This window comes from Diaphorina citri, unplaced genomic scaffold, assembly GCF_000475195.1.
Source record: "Diaphorina citri unplaced genomic scaffold, Diaci psyllid genome assembly version 1.1 scaffold206, whole genome shotgun sequence".
Classification (NCBI taxonomy): domain Eukaryota; kingdom Metazoa; phylum Arthropoda; class Insecta; order Hemiptera; family Psyllidae; genus Diaphorina; species Diaphorina citri.
In genome coordinates this window covers 44670-59181 of record NW_007377643.1, presented here as the reverse complement: position 1 = coordinate 59181, position 14512 = coordinate 44670, and the positions used below count along the sequence as shown (strand labels likewise).

Here is a 14512-nt window from a genome sequence, read left to right as displayed (position 1 = left end):
CTGATCGTGAATGGCTGGCCTTAACTTCTTGAACCACATGGCACATGGGTCCGTCAACACACCGCCATACAACATTAACTACTTTTAACAAAGCAGAAATCGTCTGTTTCCTAAATTGAGATTTATTTTCTTTGAAGAGTAGAGTCAGGTTATGAACATTTCGTCTTTTCTCCAAACTCAACCATTTCAGCTGAGTATAGAAATCAGACACATGATCATTTTTGTATTTAGTACGAGATAGAAAAAATAAGTAGATGGTATTACAAAGGTAAAATATTTTGACTGGGAGTGACTAGATAAAAACAATGAAATGGATACAAGTTCCAATTAGGATGAACATGGCATATCTGTGTCATAGCATGCCCATTCCGTCGTGTTTTTCCCAACAGATGGGAAAAATACAACAGATAGACGAGACACAATATTCCTCCATGAGGTGCTGGGTCAAGTGCACCAGAAAGTAACCTGTTAAAGTGTTTGCAAATCGAATGCCAACTTTCTTCGATTCTTGGAATCGAACTTTGTGAACACCCTATGCCTAATCATTTCCATGGTACGAGTTGAGATGGGCCGTGATGTAATATTTCCGGGACGCCCTGTACGGACAGAGATGACAGGCGAATGGTTTCTCTCCTGTATGTGTGAGTAGATGGCGCTGCAGTACCACCTTCTGCGTGAAGCAATGATCACAGTGAGGACATTTATATGGTTTCCACCCCAGGTGTGAACTGAGATGATTCTTAATAGCAATACGCGCGGTAGCTACATAGCTACAGAATAGACATAGGAACTGTAACTTAGCAGAGGTGACCACACTATTGAACTCACATAGACGGCCATGTCGTATCATATCCTTCATAACACAGGGAGTGGTGAGGCTGCAGTGGAGACAGGTGACATCGGCCGGGGGAGGGCCGGGACTGGCCTTGTCCTGGCCCGATAGGAGGCCACTGGAGTCTTCATCCCCGGCCAGAGGGGAGAGATCTGTAACGTGAATAACAGAAGAGGGGTTGATAGTACACAAATCAACCAGTGAGAGGAAACCCTACAACTGCTTAGGTCCTACCAAGCTTTTATATTCTTTGCCACATCGCATCGTTGGGATTTTAACCACAACTGTCCAAACTCGATAGTAAATAAACCTCGATAAGAAATAACTTTGGTCTTTTCCCTTGAATTATTTCTTATCGAGGTTCCACTGTATTTGCAAAATGCGAAATGCAATATTTGCAGAAATTTTCAAGAATAGGCTCCAGGAACATGAGAGAAGTAGGTACAAATCTACAAAATGATTATCCTAAGTAAAACTAGACTAAATATGAAATTAGCGAGGTTATGTGTTATTTCTAAGGAACCATGAGGAATTTTCTTTCTTAAAAACCACCGAGAAAAATTGACACCCCTGAGCATCATTACCCAACCTTACGATTATTTTTTAAGAAAATCATTAAAAAAGGCTTGCTTTGATTGAAACATTTTCAAGTTTTAACTAATATTTCTTTACTTAAAGTTTAAATGGAGATAAAATGAAACATGTGACATAGGAGTACAGTAACCGACTGCAGGATTTTGAGTGATCAAAATGTTAAAATAGGAACTAAATACTAGGAATTCGAGACAATGCATTTTGTATTAATTTTAGAAATTAAATACAGTTATATCTAGGCTTAGATTTAAAAATATGACACTATACAAATACTTTATACTCAAATTTGAGATTTCGAAACAGAGAATCAATTTCCAAATTTTCCATCTCTTGAAGTGTTATATTTTAGTATTAGTAGACAATAAGCGAATTTCATTATCAGAATTAAACATGATAAAATAAATTAAATAGAAATCAGGAATTTCAATCAGTCACAATGATAAAAAAGTCAAAACTCTTAACTTGGGAAAAGTACATTTTTTGTATCCTTTTACACACTCGTACATATCTCTTTGGAAATTGATTCTTTTTTTTAGAGTAAGGCACATTTCTAACATACAGGGACAGGGTGTACCTACCTACTAATTTTTGTAAAAAAGTAGTTTTTTCCCCCTTTGAAAATATCTAACACACCTTTCTGTTTTTATTACTTTTCAGAAGCGCATACTTTATTAAATTTCCCTTATTACATACGAGTAATATACAAAAATTGATTTGAGAAACCGTCATAGAAAATGATCTTCCAGACAATGAGGAATCAATCACTTTAGATACACCCTGTAGAAGATATCATTTAAATTTAAAATACTGGCTACTTACAACTTTTAAAACATTTTTCAAAGGTTTTATTGCTAGTGTCAGTGTACAGGTGTACCCACATAAAATAAAAAATAAGGAATGCTTTGAGAGAGAAAATGTATCTATGCTGAAATAAATGACACCAAATGTAACAATTTAAAAGCGACAGAAATAAAGAAGACGGTATGGAAAAAACACAAAATGTACGTACAATGTAGTACATCCCCTATTAGTAACTCTAGTACGGGTAAAGTTGTACTTTCCTTTCGTAAACTAAAACGATTTGGTTTAGTACAAGCACTAGTGGTTGAACTAATTCCCGCATTTTCCTTTAAAAGAGGGGAAATGAGCTTCAGAAGAGGGGAAATCGACTTGGTTTTCGAAAGGAAAATATGTACGACTTAACTAGCAAGTACCCTAAAGAAGGATCCTGGATTCACACGTAACAGTTTGCATGACACGTCTGGTAGTTTGAATAAATAACTTGTTGCATGTGGATAGTAAAATTTTCTCAAGTAGTTTGCTAACCACAATTTCACACGCACCGTGTTAACTAGACTTGTCATGAAAACTGTGTAAAGTTCAAAGTATTTATTTTGCAACAATAATTATCTAAAAGACAATTTTTAGTCTGAAAAGAAAACCAGGTGATTGGATTTTTCTTTATTTAATTTTATTATTATCTCAAGAAATATTTATTTAATTACCTTTTAATTACAAGAAAAATCATATACTACCTAGATTAGCACTTAGTAAAATTAACTAGTAAATTGTAAAACATTTTTTTTTTTCATTTTATAATAGGTAGGTATTTACTTTCTATTATTTTAGCATAAATTCAATTTTTGTATTTTTCCCTTTACTTCTTTCGTATTCTTGTAATCAATAGGCCATTCAAGTCGTATTTATGTAGCTCTTTATTTTAATTTTTCTTGATGAAAAATAGAAAATAATGAGACAATGTGAAATTGTGTTATCAACAATACTTCATCTCCGATAGAACTGAACTATCTTGTGTCCATTGAAATTGAACAGATGAGTTGTTACATAATTATGATGGAATTGTATATTTACCATTGGGTTGATAGTAATAATCTGAAATCATTCAAAGACAGGAATAAAGCATTGTTAATCTTTCAAGTCAAGGACAAATAAGTTAGTGAAATTACCAAAATCTACAAAACTTGTAAATGGCAAGAAATACATAGGTATGTATTTGATATCTGATTACTTGAAATGAACATTGATATGTAGTAAAAAATAGATTTTATACTACAAAAAGTCAATACATGTTGGTTTTGTAGATTTTAGGTAGAACTTATGGTAATAGGTACTTTGAAAAGAAAAACAAATTGATTTTTTTTTTCTAAAAAAAAAGATTTTTTATTTTTAAAAATAATCACACACACAAGATAATAAGTTAATAAAATAGTAATCATATGTTCTTTATCTAATATAATTTTTTTGTCACACGGTTCCTACAATATATGAAAATAATAATTATCTACACAAATATGGTACAGTTTATCTTAAACTTAAACGTATTGAAAAAAAGAGAATAACAAGTTTATATTACAAATAAGTATAATGATGTTAATAAAATATATCTATGTAGGTTGTATAGGTATAAATAAATTCTTTTTGTAAAAATTTGAAGTACTTTATGTGCGTTTTGTTTTCGTGGGAAAGTCAGGGGAAGGAAACTGTGAAATATTTAAGTAGATATCTGGGATTTCTCCTCATGTAGGATATTTTGAAGTAAAATAAAAGTTTATTGTAGTATGAGTAAAAATAAATAAAAAAGCAAGTGATTGATAGGTATAACAAGTGAATGGAAGTAATGCAGGAAACCAAAAATGGCATCAAAATGGCACTTTTTTTTTTAATCAAAAGAGAATTTTATATTATGGCATCGTGTAAATTAAAAATTGTGGCGTTCCAAAAAAATAATAATAATTTTCAAAAAATAAAATAAATTAAAAATTCCTTCAAATGGCTGCTAGGTATGTCAGGAGAGAGTAACTTAAATACAAAATAAAATAAAAAATTAAGTACGATCAGTTTCTTTGGCACACAAAAATTTCCTAGACAATATACAAACTAAACAAAAAATTAAAATCAATTTAAAAATGATAACAAAAAGAAACAATGGCACAGTAAGTAAATTAGTTAAAGAAAACATTAAATTAATTTTAATAAATACCTAATTAAGGAACCTAACTTAATGTATTTGACAGATCTATCAATAGTAACGTGAGAATCAAATTTCAATTTCTTTTGGTTTTAGTTGAAGGTGCTTTCATAACAAAACCACGAGTATGGAACTTAAACCCTCATAGCAAAATAAATACTAGCACCTTATTTTGGGGATATAACTCAATAGTCTATAGAAAAAGAATAAATTTGAAAGATAATGTTCAAAGGATGAAAGCTGCTAAATTGGTCAATTTATGATTTAATCATGGTTCCACTGTTTCTTCTTTAACAGAACGAAACCAACATCCAAAAGCTATGTGGTCATGAAAATAAAATTAAATATCTAAGAAACAAAAACCTTCAACAAAACATCAGATTGTTCGAAGAAAAAGAAAAAAAAATAATAATAATGCAATATAAGTACATAATAATTGATTTATAAAATTTTAGACACAAGATTCGAGGTATGAATGAAACACCGATAACTAATGACGAGAATGACATGAGATTCCGAACATTCTATTCACATTATTCTCTTTCGATAAATTAAGTATTTAACTATTTAATTTCACAATACTCTATTTTATAGTTATTTTTTCATACTATCAATTTGGAATAGGTATCCATCTATTTTGGTAAATTAAAATTGGGGTAAAATTAGATTTTAAAATAAGGAGCTTAAAAATGCAAGAAGAACATAGACACTATTGTTAAAATTTAAAAGCACGGTACACTGATTTTTTTAATTTAAATTTACCTACGTCAGTAAAAAAGTTGGTACCAATTGAAAAAATATCAGAGAGAGAGGAAAATAAAAATATTGTCAAAACTAAATAAAAGGTGTACCTGATTTCTACTCTAAACGGCGAAAAGGCAGTTACACTACTTTTGCAAGAACTGAATTTTGGTCCCGTGCTCGGTAAAAAAAAGATAATGGGGCAGTTTTAGCGAAAACCAATTTCCAAGAACGAATCTATCGATGCTATCAGAACTAACAAAACGACTCGACCGTACAAAACTGCCCAATAATTTAAAACATTGAAATTTAAGGAGAGAAAAAAGGATTCTTTTTGTACTTTAAATTTTTCTCAGTTCTCGTGTGTTTTTCATTATTATAATTACAATTTTAAAGTGTTATATTTTAAAAATAAATATTAATAACTTGTTCCTATTAGATTGGCACCAGTGGAGTAAGAAATAGTTTAATTGATAGGGAGAGGATATATGTCGTACACCTGGTTATCAAAATAAATTCTGAGTGGAAGCGTAGGAAAGAAAAACATTGACACATTGCACGATTCACAGAACATGATCTCCTTTGAACGAAGATAATGAAAAAGGAAATATGTGAAATTTTTGAAGAAATGAACATGGTTTTATTACGTAAACCTTGCTATGTTCAACAAAATATCCTTTGCCAAAACACAATATGTCATAATTTCATTGAGAATAAATTTTATCATTTTTACTATAGAAAAAAGTACGTAATATGTAAAACAAAATTAATTTGGCAAAGTTGCTTCTAATAAATGTTCTCATTAAAGGAACCATGTCTGTCATAAAGTCCATCTTTTTCTTTCCACACTTCATGAGATATAAATCAAAAATCAAAATGAGGTAATCAACTGTTCTTACATCCCTTGAGAAAAGAATAATTCAATTGTTCCTAGTATAAAAAATAGAATTAATTTATTTTATAGCAAATAAATATTCGTAAACAGACTAAATAATCCAAAGTGGTAATATTTTCTTCAGAAAACCCAAATGATTGTAGGAATTTTTCTTATGATTTAAATTTCATTGTTAATCATAAGATACTTTTTGACTTCTTTTTTCATTTTCTTTTCGTTTTCTATATTAGAACATCACTTCAAACCGTATGTTGACTTGATAAGGACTTTGTGAATAATCAACTGATCCAATATGGATTTCAACATAACATTGTAGTGTTTGCATGACGGCGCTTAGTGCGTACACATAATATAGAATTAATTTATTTTATAGCAAATAAATATTCGTAAACAGACTAAATAATCCAAAGTGGTAATATTTTCTTCAGAAAACCCAAATAATTAACAACAGAAATGTTGGAGGTGGAAGTATACTATCCAGTAATACAGATTACTGAACTGTTTTGATAAATCGATGTTTTCCAAATTTCCAGAAGAAAATGCAGCTATTGGAATCGGGAAATGTCTTTTGAAATCTCATCAAAAATATTATTACCCACAGTATCAGGCACTCTGAAGAAAATATCACCATCAGAATTATTGAAATGTCTAGAGTTTCGTTCCAAGGGGAGAATGCGCCTGGGCTCTCATATTGAAACATAAAGTCTTTGACAAAATTGGGAGTACTCCCATCAAAAATATTATTACCCACAGTATCAGGCACTCTGAAGAAAATATCACCATCAGAATTATTGAAATGTCTAGAGTTTCGTTCCAAGGGCAGAATGCGCCTGGGCTCTCATATTGAAACATAAAGTCTTTGACAAAATTGGGAGTACTCCCATTGACAAAAGTGGGAGTACAACTTGTAGTATGTGAACAGGCCCATAAGACTATGTAACCCTCAACAAGAAAATTGCCGTATACTACTAGTTGCAGTCTAGATGTGAAATCCGCCTAAGGCGGAATGCACACTAGAGAAACGCGTTTCATTGATCCCAGTGTGCACTGCTCTGTGTAATCTTATCTATCAGATTTCCTGAAACTTCAGTTTAATGCAAAGCGTTTCTCCAGTGTGCACTCCGCCTAAGAAGGGACTGTGGCATGACCTGCACTCTGTACTACATAGAGTGGTAATCAGACCCGAAGCTACGGAGACTCAGCCCTTGAACCGTCGGCCATGTCTAGCAGTGGCGCAGGGCGGGGATGATGGGAGAGCCCTGTGTTATTGATGCCGTCGCTTCACATGATTCAGTAACGTGGACTTCTGCTTGGCCTTGTACGAACAGTAGTAGCACGCAAACTGGGGTTCCTTGTTACACTCGTACTTGCGATGTCGCCACAGAGACTCGGGGTTCTTGTAGCGCCGCGTGCATGTATTGCAGTTGTAGTACTTCTCGACAGACTCAAAGAATGGGTACAGAGTAGAAAGGCACACTACATAGGGGACACTCGTACTTGCGATGTCGCCACAGAGACTCGGGGTTCTTGTAGCGCCGCGTGCATGTATTGCAGTTGTAGTACTTCTCGACAGACTCGAAGAATGGGTACAGAGTAGAAAGGCACACTACATAGGGGACACACAGAGAGAAACAAGAGTTGATGAGAAATTGCCACTTTTGTCAACGGTGTGGAATAGGGTGTTATTAAAATGTTTTACAACAATATTGCTTCACTTTTTATAACTTCACAGTTCTACCATTTAACCTAATTTATATCATCAGTTAGGACTGGATAGTCCCCTGGTTGATAGAACAATTTCCTTTTGTAGTAATCTTGTTTTCGGTTTCAGATTACTTTGTCTATTTTGAGTTAAATTAAAAGGAGAGGAACTTGATTGATAAAAAGTGGAAAATTGTAATATATGTGAAGCTGACTTAAATTTCAACAAACATGAAATGTTGACTTTAATTTGATTTTGAGCTTCATTTTCAGCTGTCATCAAATATGGAAAGAATAAATACTCAACTAAGAGATGAATACTCAACGAGTAAATGACTAATCCTTCCAAATCTAACTAACTTAAAATACTTGAATGTATGTACTATAATTTTAATTAATAAATAATACATAATCCTACATATGGCAAAAATGATTTAGATCTACAAACAAAAGATTATAAATGCATGCGTTTTCAAATCGTATGAGAAAATGAATTCAAAATTAGCACAACTAAAAACATAGCTCTAAATAAATCAATCACACAAAATACTCATTATCAAACTGCACATTCTTTTGTAGATAGTAAATAGAGATATTTCAAGATAGGAAAGAAGACTGATCACAAAATACTCATTATCAAACTGCACATTCTTTTGTAGATAGTAAATAGAGATATTTCAAGATAGGAAAGAAGACTGATTTTTTTTTCTTTTCTAACTATGCCTATTGGAAAATAAATTGGTAATAGGTAGGTACATAATTATGTTTGACACCATTATTACCCAAATTATGGATTTCTCAAATGCTTTTCTCCTTCATCATCATTTGAGGGAAGACTAACTAAATATAAATATTCTAGCGTGAATGAGAGGGTAACAGATATGGAAATAATAAAATAAAAAATAGTTACCTGTTGCATGGCAGATAAAAACTCATGTCTTGGACCTCGAGTTTTGAAGATGAGTTATAAAAGGAAACACAAAAGTTATTCTAAAATAACAGAAAATCAAATTAAGAAACAAACAAAATCATTCTGAACACAAAAATATCAAGGGAATTGAAGAACGATTAAAAGAAGTTCATGTTAAATCATTTTCAAACACGTAAATATGCAAGTAAAAATCAAAACACACAAGCACTAAAGTAATTAGGGGAACACACATTAGCAAAGTAAATGTTGAAACAAATAATAATGGAAATATAAATGCAAATAGGTGATTCATGTTTGGGATACCTTACTGAAGAAAATATTAAAAGTTAAAAAAAAAAAAAAAAAATAATAATAAAAAAAAAATATATATATAAAAAATAACAGACAGCTTTTTTTCACTTTTTCTTTTATGGTAACAAACAAATAATGAAATTTTCAATAGAAAAGGTAGAGTAGACAATTATAAAAAAGGCTGTGGAAGAATGTAATGTTATTTCATATTAATTAATATTTATCCAACACACAAATAGTTTGATAATTGTATTCGAAGATAGTAATAAATAGACATTGCTATATTATTTAACAAATAACAGTAAAAAACAGGAAGACAAAATTACAATATGTTAAAAATTAACAGTTAAATAAATACATTGAATAAAATAAAATAAAAAAAATCTGGTGTGAACATCACACGACTTTCTATTACATTTGCGAAATACGTATTAAAAAAAAAAAAAAAAAAAAAAAAATGAAAATTTTTCCAAGTCCCGAGCCTGAGTCGCCTATGGCGGCCAATTTTTGGTCGAAAATTTCCTATCTTAAAATACTCCCCATGTAATAAGAGATCAATGAGAGATCATTCAAAAGTGTTGAACTTTTTTTTTTTTGAAAAAATTTTCCAAGTCCAAAATTGACGGCCTACGGCGGCCAATTTTCAAACAAAAATTTTCTATCTTAAAATACTCCCCGTGTAATGAAGAATAAAGTATGAAAAAAATTGATTTTATTATTTTTCGTCGAAGGAACATTGACTTTGGTTGATATCTGGATGAGTGACTGTCCGATTTTTACCAAATTGTTACAGTCGCATCCTTGGACCATACCGGTATATCATACCAAATTTTATCGCTCTAGTCTAGTACATTCTTGAGATATTTTGTATACCACCTTTTCCCATTTAAACCTGTGGTACACCGTACAGACCATGAGACAAACCGGTCTTGAGATATTTTGTATACAACCTTTTCCCATTTAAACCTGTGGTACATACATACGTACAGACCATGGGACAAAAACTACTTTTTTGTTCTACTTTTTCCCATTTAAACCTGTAGTACGTACGTACGTAACGTACAGACCATGGGCTAAAAACCACTTTTTTGAATCAGGGGATCCCAAAACGGATATTTCCAACCATTTTCCGATTTTGAAAATTTGGACCGATTGCAATACTTTCATTACTAGTACAGCTCGCTATACTGTAGTAATAGAAAGTAATAAATTAGCTATATCACTGGAACACACATTTGGCCCAAATTCTCCAGCTACTTGTTTTTTTTTTTTTATTATTATTATTATTTATTGAGCTCATATTTTTAATTTAATAGATTTATTTGTATACCACCTTTTCCCATTTAAACCTGTGGTACACACGTACAGACCATGGGCTAAAAATCACTTTTTTGACATCAGGGGATCCCCAAAACGGATATTTCCAACCGTTTTCCGATTTTGAAAATTTGGACCGATTGCAATACTTTCATTACTAGTATAGCTAGCTATACTGTAGTAACAGAAAGTAATAAATTAGCTATATCACTGGAATACACATTTGGCCCAAATTCTCCAGCTACTTGTTTGTTTTATTTATTGAGTATGATTTAAATTTCATTGTTAATCATAAGATACTTTTTGACTTCTTTTTTCATTTTCTTTTCGTTTTCTATATTAGAACATCACTTCAAACCGTATGTTGACTTGATAAGGACTTTGTGAATAATCAACTGATCCAATATGGATTTCAACATAACATTGTAGTGTTTGCATGACGGCGCTTAGTGCGTACACATATGGGCGCTGTGGTCGCGGTAGCACTACGGACACTAATGCGGAAAATCTATCCTTTGATATTGAACATGCTATTGCTGACTTACCTTATTTTATAGTTGACTAGGGTCACGTAAATCGAGTCGGTGTCACGTAAATAATAATCCCCCACAAAGAACCCTAGTCAACTATAAAATAAGGTAAGCCATTATCTAATTTGGGTGTCTAATATGAATCTAATTAATAATAATGCTATTGCTGAAATACAAACTGTTTTTGAAACGTGTTCGTGCTGTGCGAATATCTACCGTTGCGGGAATATCTTACAGAATGAGCCTGTAAACCCGAGGGTAGATTAACTCAACTTTAGAGCTGTTTGTCCCTACACGTAAGCCTCAGAGTGGGCTTTTTGTGTATGGAAAATCCCGGGGGACATCGTGACCGAGGATCAGCTGGTTTGGGTGTCGAGGAAATGTTTGTTCAAGTGTTTCCTAAGATGTCGCTTCAGATGAGCATGTTGTACGGAACTATAATTACAGTAAGGACACCAGTACGGTTTCAGCGCATTGTGAGCCATGATATGTCGCCTCATATGTCCCGAGTCATATGTGTGATATGCGCATGCGTAACACATGAACCTGTGACTTGACTCACTAGGGCGATCTAGCGGACACACCTTGCAATGTGCGAGTAGCTGTTTGAGATCCAATGTTTGGAATAGATGACAATGGATACAGGTTTGAGGCGAGTCGAATTGGTCGTTCCTGAAGAAACTTGATGCGGATTTGACCAGGACCAATTCTGGAAAATAGTGTGTGTGAACAAAACGAACACATTGGAAATATTGATTAGACGCTTGTGAAAGGGAAAAAGCGTCGCTAAATATTATGAAAGTAGGACAAAACCGTAAAAACAGGAGAAAAATCAAGAAAAAAGTGAAATATTTTGATAAAATACTTTCCATGTCAAGATAAAACCATGTAAAAGTCAAGGTGACGTACGAGTATATCATTTCCAAGATAAGATATGTATGTACATACTCAGTGGCGTAGCGTGTATGTATGGCGTGTATGGCGGCCATACAACTCAAAAGCCCACTCTAATGCCGATAAATACACGGAGAAAAAAATTAGGGTTCCGGCAGCCTAATCGGGTGACAGGGTTCCGGCACTCTAATATTGAACTCTATATCGGGAAGCTCGCCACTATAATATAGCATTCTAACAGCCTAAATCGGGGAAGTAACCCAATAATAGAGTTCTTCCACTCTAAACGTGTGGCACCCTGTCACAATTTTTTTCCTCAGTGTATTAATGAATGGCATGTACTGTGATGGGACTTGGTAGACCTGTGCATGAGCCCTACGCGCCCTACATTTGAATTTAGACCGCGCTACGCCACAAAATACTTTCCATGTCAAGATAAAACCATGTAAAAGTCAAGGTGACGTACGAGTATATCATTTCCAAGATAAGATATGTATGTACATTTGTACATACTTACCTTACCATCAAACAATACAAAATAAACCTTCCTTAAAGTTAATGAACTTATTTTTGCAAGTTTTAGAAAATAAACACTTATAATGTACTCCTATTTATATACAATAAACAAAACCACACACGCTATTGCACAATTAATTTTAGTTAAAGTTATTGTATTTTTTTGTTCTGTATATTTTAAAAATATAAATAAAATTAAAATAAAACTGTTAAGGACAATTTGTAAAATAAAAAAATAAAATAAAAATGTTACAGTCTTAAAAATTACGTTAAGTCTTCAAAATTAATAGAAATTATAATAGGCGAGAGAGAGACGAATAGGAAATTTAACGGATAGAGAAAACTTAATATCTACAACGCTACATCTACATTAAAACTTAACATATATTATGAGTATCGGGATAAGTGGAATAAATTAATAAATATCGGGTAAACAAAACAGGAGTTAACAATATTAAAGTCGATGGCACCAAACGAATCATCGAACAAACGAACAAATATCATTTCATTCCAATCTTATGGCACGTTAGTATCTAAATATGTGTCAATAAATTAAACGATCTAAAAAATATATCTAAAGCTAAACGAACGACATTAAATATTAAGTCTAATATTAATTAATAATAAGTAATACTGTACAGTTAATACTAAAAAAAAAAAAAATAAATTAGTCGACGGAACACTTGCGGGAAAAATTAAAATACATAGGTAGCAAAGGTAAAGAAGGCGAAACATGGAGTCTGCAAAGAAAGACCTAACTACTTATACAACTAAATACGTCCTATTCACAATACGTTCCCTATGACGGGTCCTATATCTATTACAGCATTTTTATATTGCAACAACATGGAATGTATTAGGTAAGAAATACATCAATATGAATGATGTACAGAAAGGTAAAATAGAGCCACACACAGGCATTCATATTTACAGAGAGTGTAAATGTCAACAGGGTTGTAAATGTTGGAGAATATCCCAACAATAAACAAAATGGGGTTTCTCTTCAACGTTTTAATTATGAACTGTTTGTTTAAAGCTAACGGCGTGATTCCATTTAGAAGCTCAAGGTTCTATTCTATAAGCTTAAGCTAATTTCCGTTCCGTTGGAAATCAGAAATCACCAACTATTCACGCAGCACCAACAATATTGTCCTCACGAGGCTGAGTGTATTCTTATTCAGACACTAGTCCAGACGGTCGCCGATCTAGAACCAGCCCAAACCCCAGTTCTATGGGGATTTTGTGGTATAAATAGGATTTTGAAGTCTCTTTATTGGGATATATCCATTAGCATTTTAGCACAAGCCACTGTGCTGGGGCTGGTTTGAGTTGAATGGTTAATGAAAGTGGGAGGTGGGGGTTACATGGTGTTCATTGTAGACTTGCTACAATCTAAACTGAACGTGCTGTGTATGCAAGTCATGTGTTTCAACAAATCAAAACTCGTGTCGAATCTCATCTTGCAATACAAGCACGGAAACTGTTTCTCACACTTACTCGTGTGCACTTTAATGTGTTTCTGAATGTTATACTTGTGCGTACTAGAGTAGGAGCAATACATACAGTTATATGGTTTCTCGCCGGTGTGCGTGTAAATGTGACGCTTCAGATGTGCAATCTGGTAGGCACCAAAGTTACACTCGTAGCAAACGTACTTGAACTTGTACAGGTTGGGTCGTAACATATAAGTGCATGTCTTGCCATGATAGATGATCTCAGTAATATTGTACGTCGTGTAAGCTTTGCAATGTTTGCAAGAGTATTTGTGACGGATGTTGGAAGCTTGGTATGGAACCAAGGCAGATGAAGGAGACATAGCTCCTAGCGACATGGGTGAGGGAGTGGATGAATATTTCTGTCTTGCATAGGAAGCTTGGTAGGGAACCAGAGCGGAGGTGGAGGAGGAGGACATGCCATCCAGAGAGATAGGGGAGGTGGTTGAGAGTACCACGGACGGGGACATGGGAGTGACATAGGAGGAGGATGCCATGCTAAGGGAAGACAAGTCTGACTTGGGAGACTCGAGGCAGGTGCTGCTGCTAGTCTTCTTCAGAGAACGATCTGCCAATACAAGTGCTTTCTCTGGAAATGAAAATATATCCAACATCGTTAGTACAATTTACATAATGAGCGATGTATTTGAAAGGTTCGAGGCTAGAATAGAATAGAAATAACATAATCAACTGTTAAAAAATTAAATGTCAATCACTTTATTTGTAAAGTAAATGGTGTTCACAAATAGGCTAGAATAGAATAGAAATAACATAATCAACTGTTAAAA

General features: G+C 33.2%; 1 protein-coding gene across 1 annotated transcript; it reads right to left on the bottom strand.

Moving 5' to 3' along the window:
- Positions 1 to 339: 339 nt before the first annotated feature.
- On the bottom strand, positions 340 to 14362 carry LOC103505965 (zinc finger protein Xfin-like). The gene is made up of 5 exons (XM_026821152.1): positions 13596 to 14362; positions 11183 to 11631; positions 7527 to 7657; positions 7337 to 7483; positions 340 to 1045 (listed from the first exon to the last, which is right to left on the bottom strand). The coding sequence occupies exons 1-5, from the start codon at positions 14336 to 14338 to the stop codon at positions 539 to 541; spliced, it is 1977 nt and encodes a 658-aa protein (XP_026676953.1). The 5' UTR covers positions 14339 to 14362; the 3' UTR covers positions 340 to 538.
- Positions 14363 to 14512: the final 150 nt, after the last annotated feature.

Excerpts from the sequence above, each read along its gene's own strand:
- LOC103505965 (XM_026821152.1), bottom strand. The coding sequence starts at position 14,338 with ATGTTGGATATATTTTCATTTCCAGAGAAAGCACTTGTATTGGCAGAT. Across the intron at positions 11,632-13,595 it reads AAGTCTACAATGAACACCAT|TTGTCCTACTTTCATAATAT; the intron begins GTAACCCCCACC and ends GTTTTTACGGTT. Across the intron at positions 7,484-7,526 it reads ACGAGTGTCCCCTATGTAGT|TACTACAACTGCAATACATG; the intron begins GTGCCTTTCTAC and ends TCTGTCGAGAAG.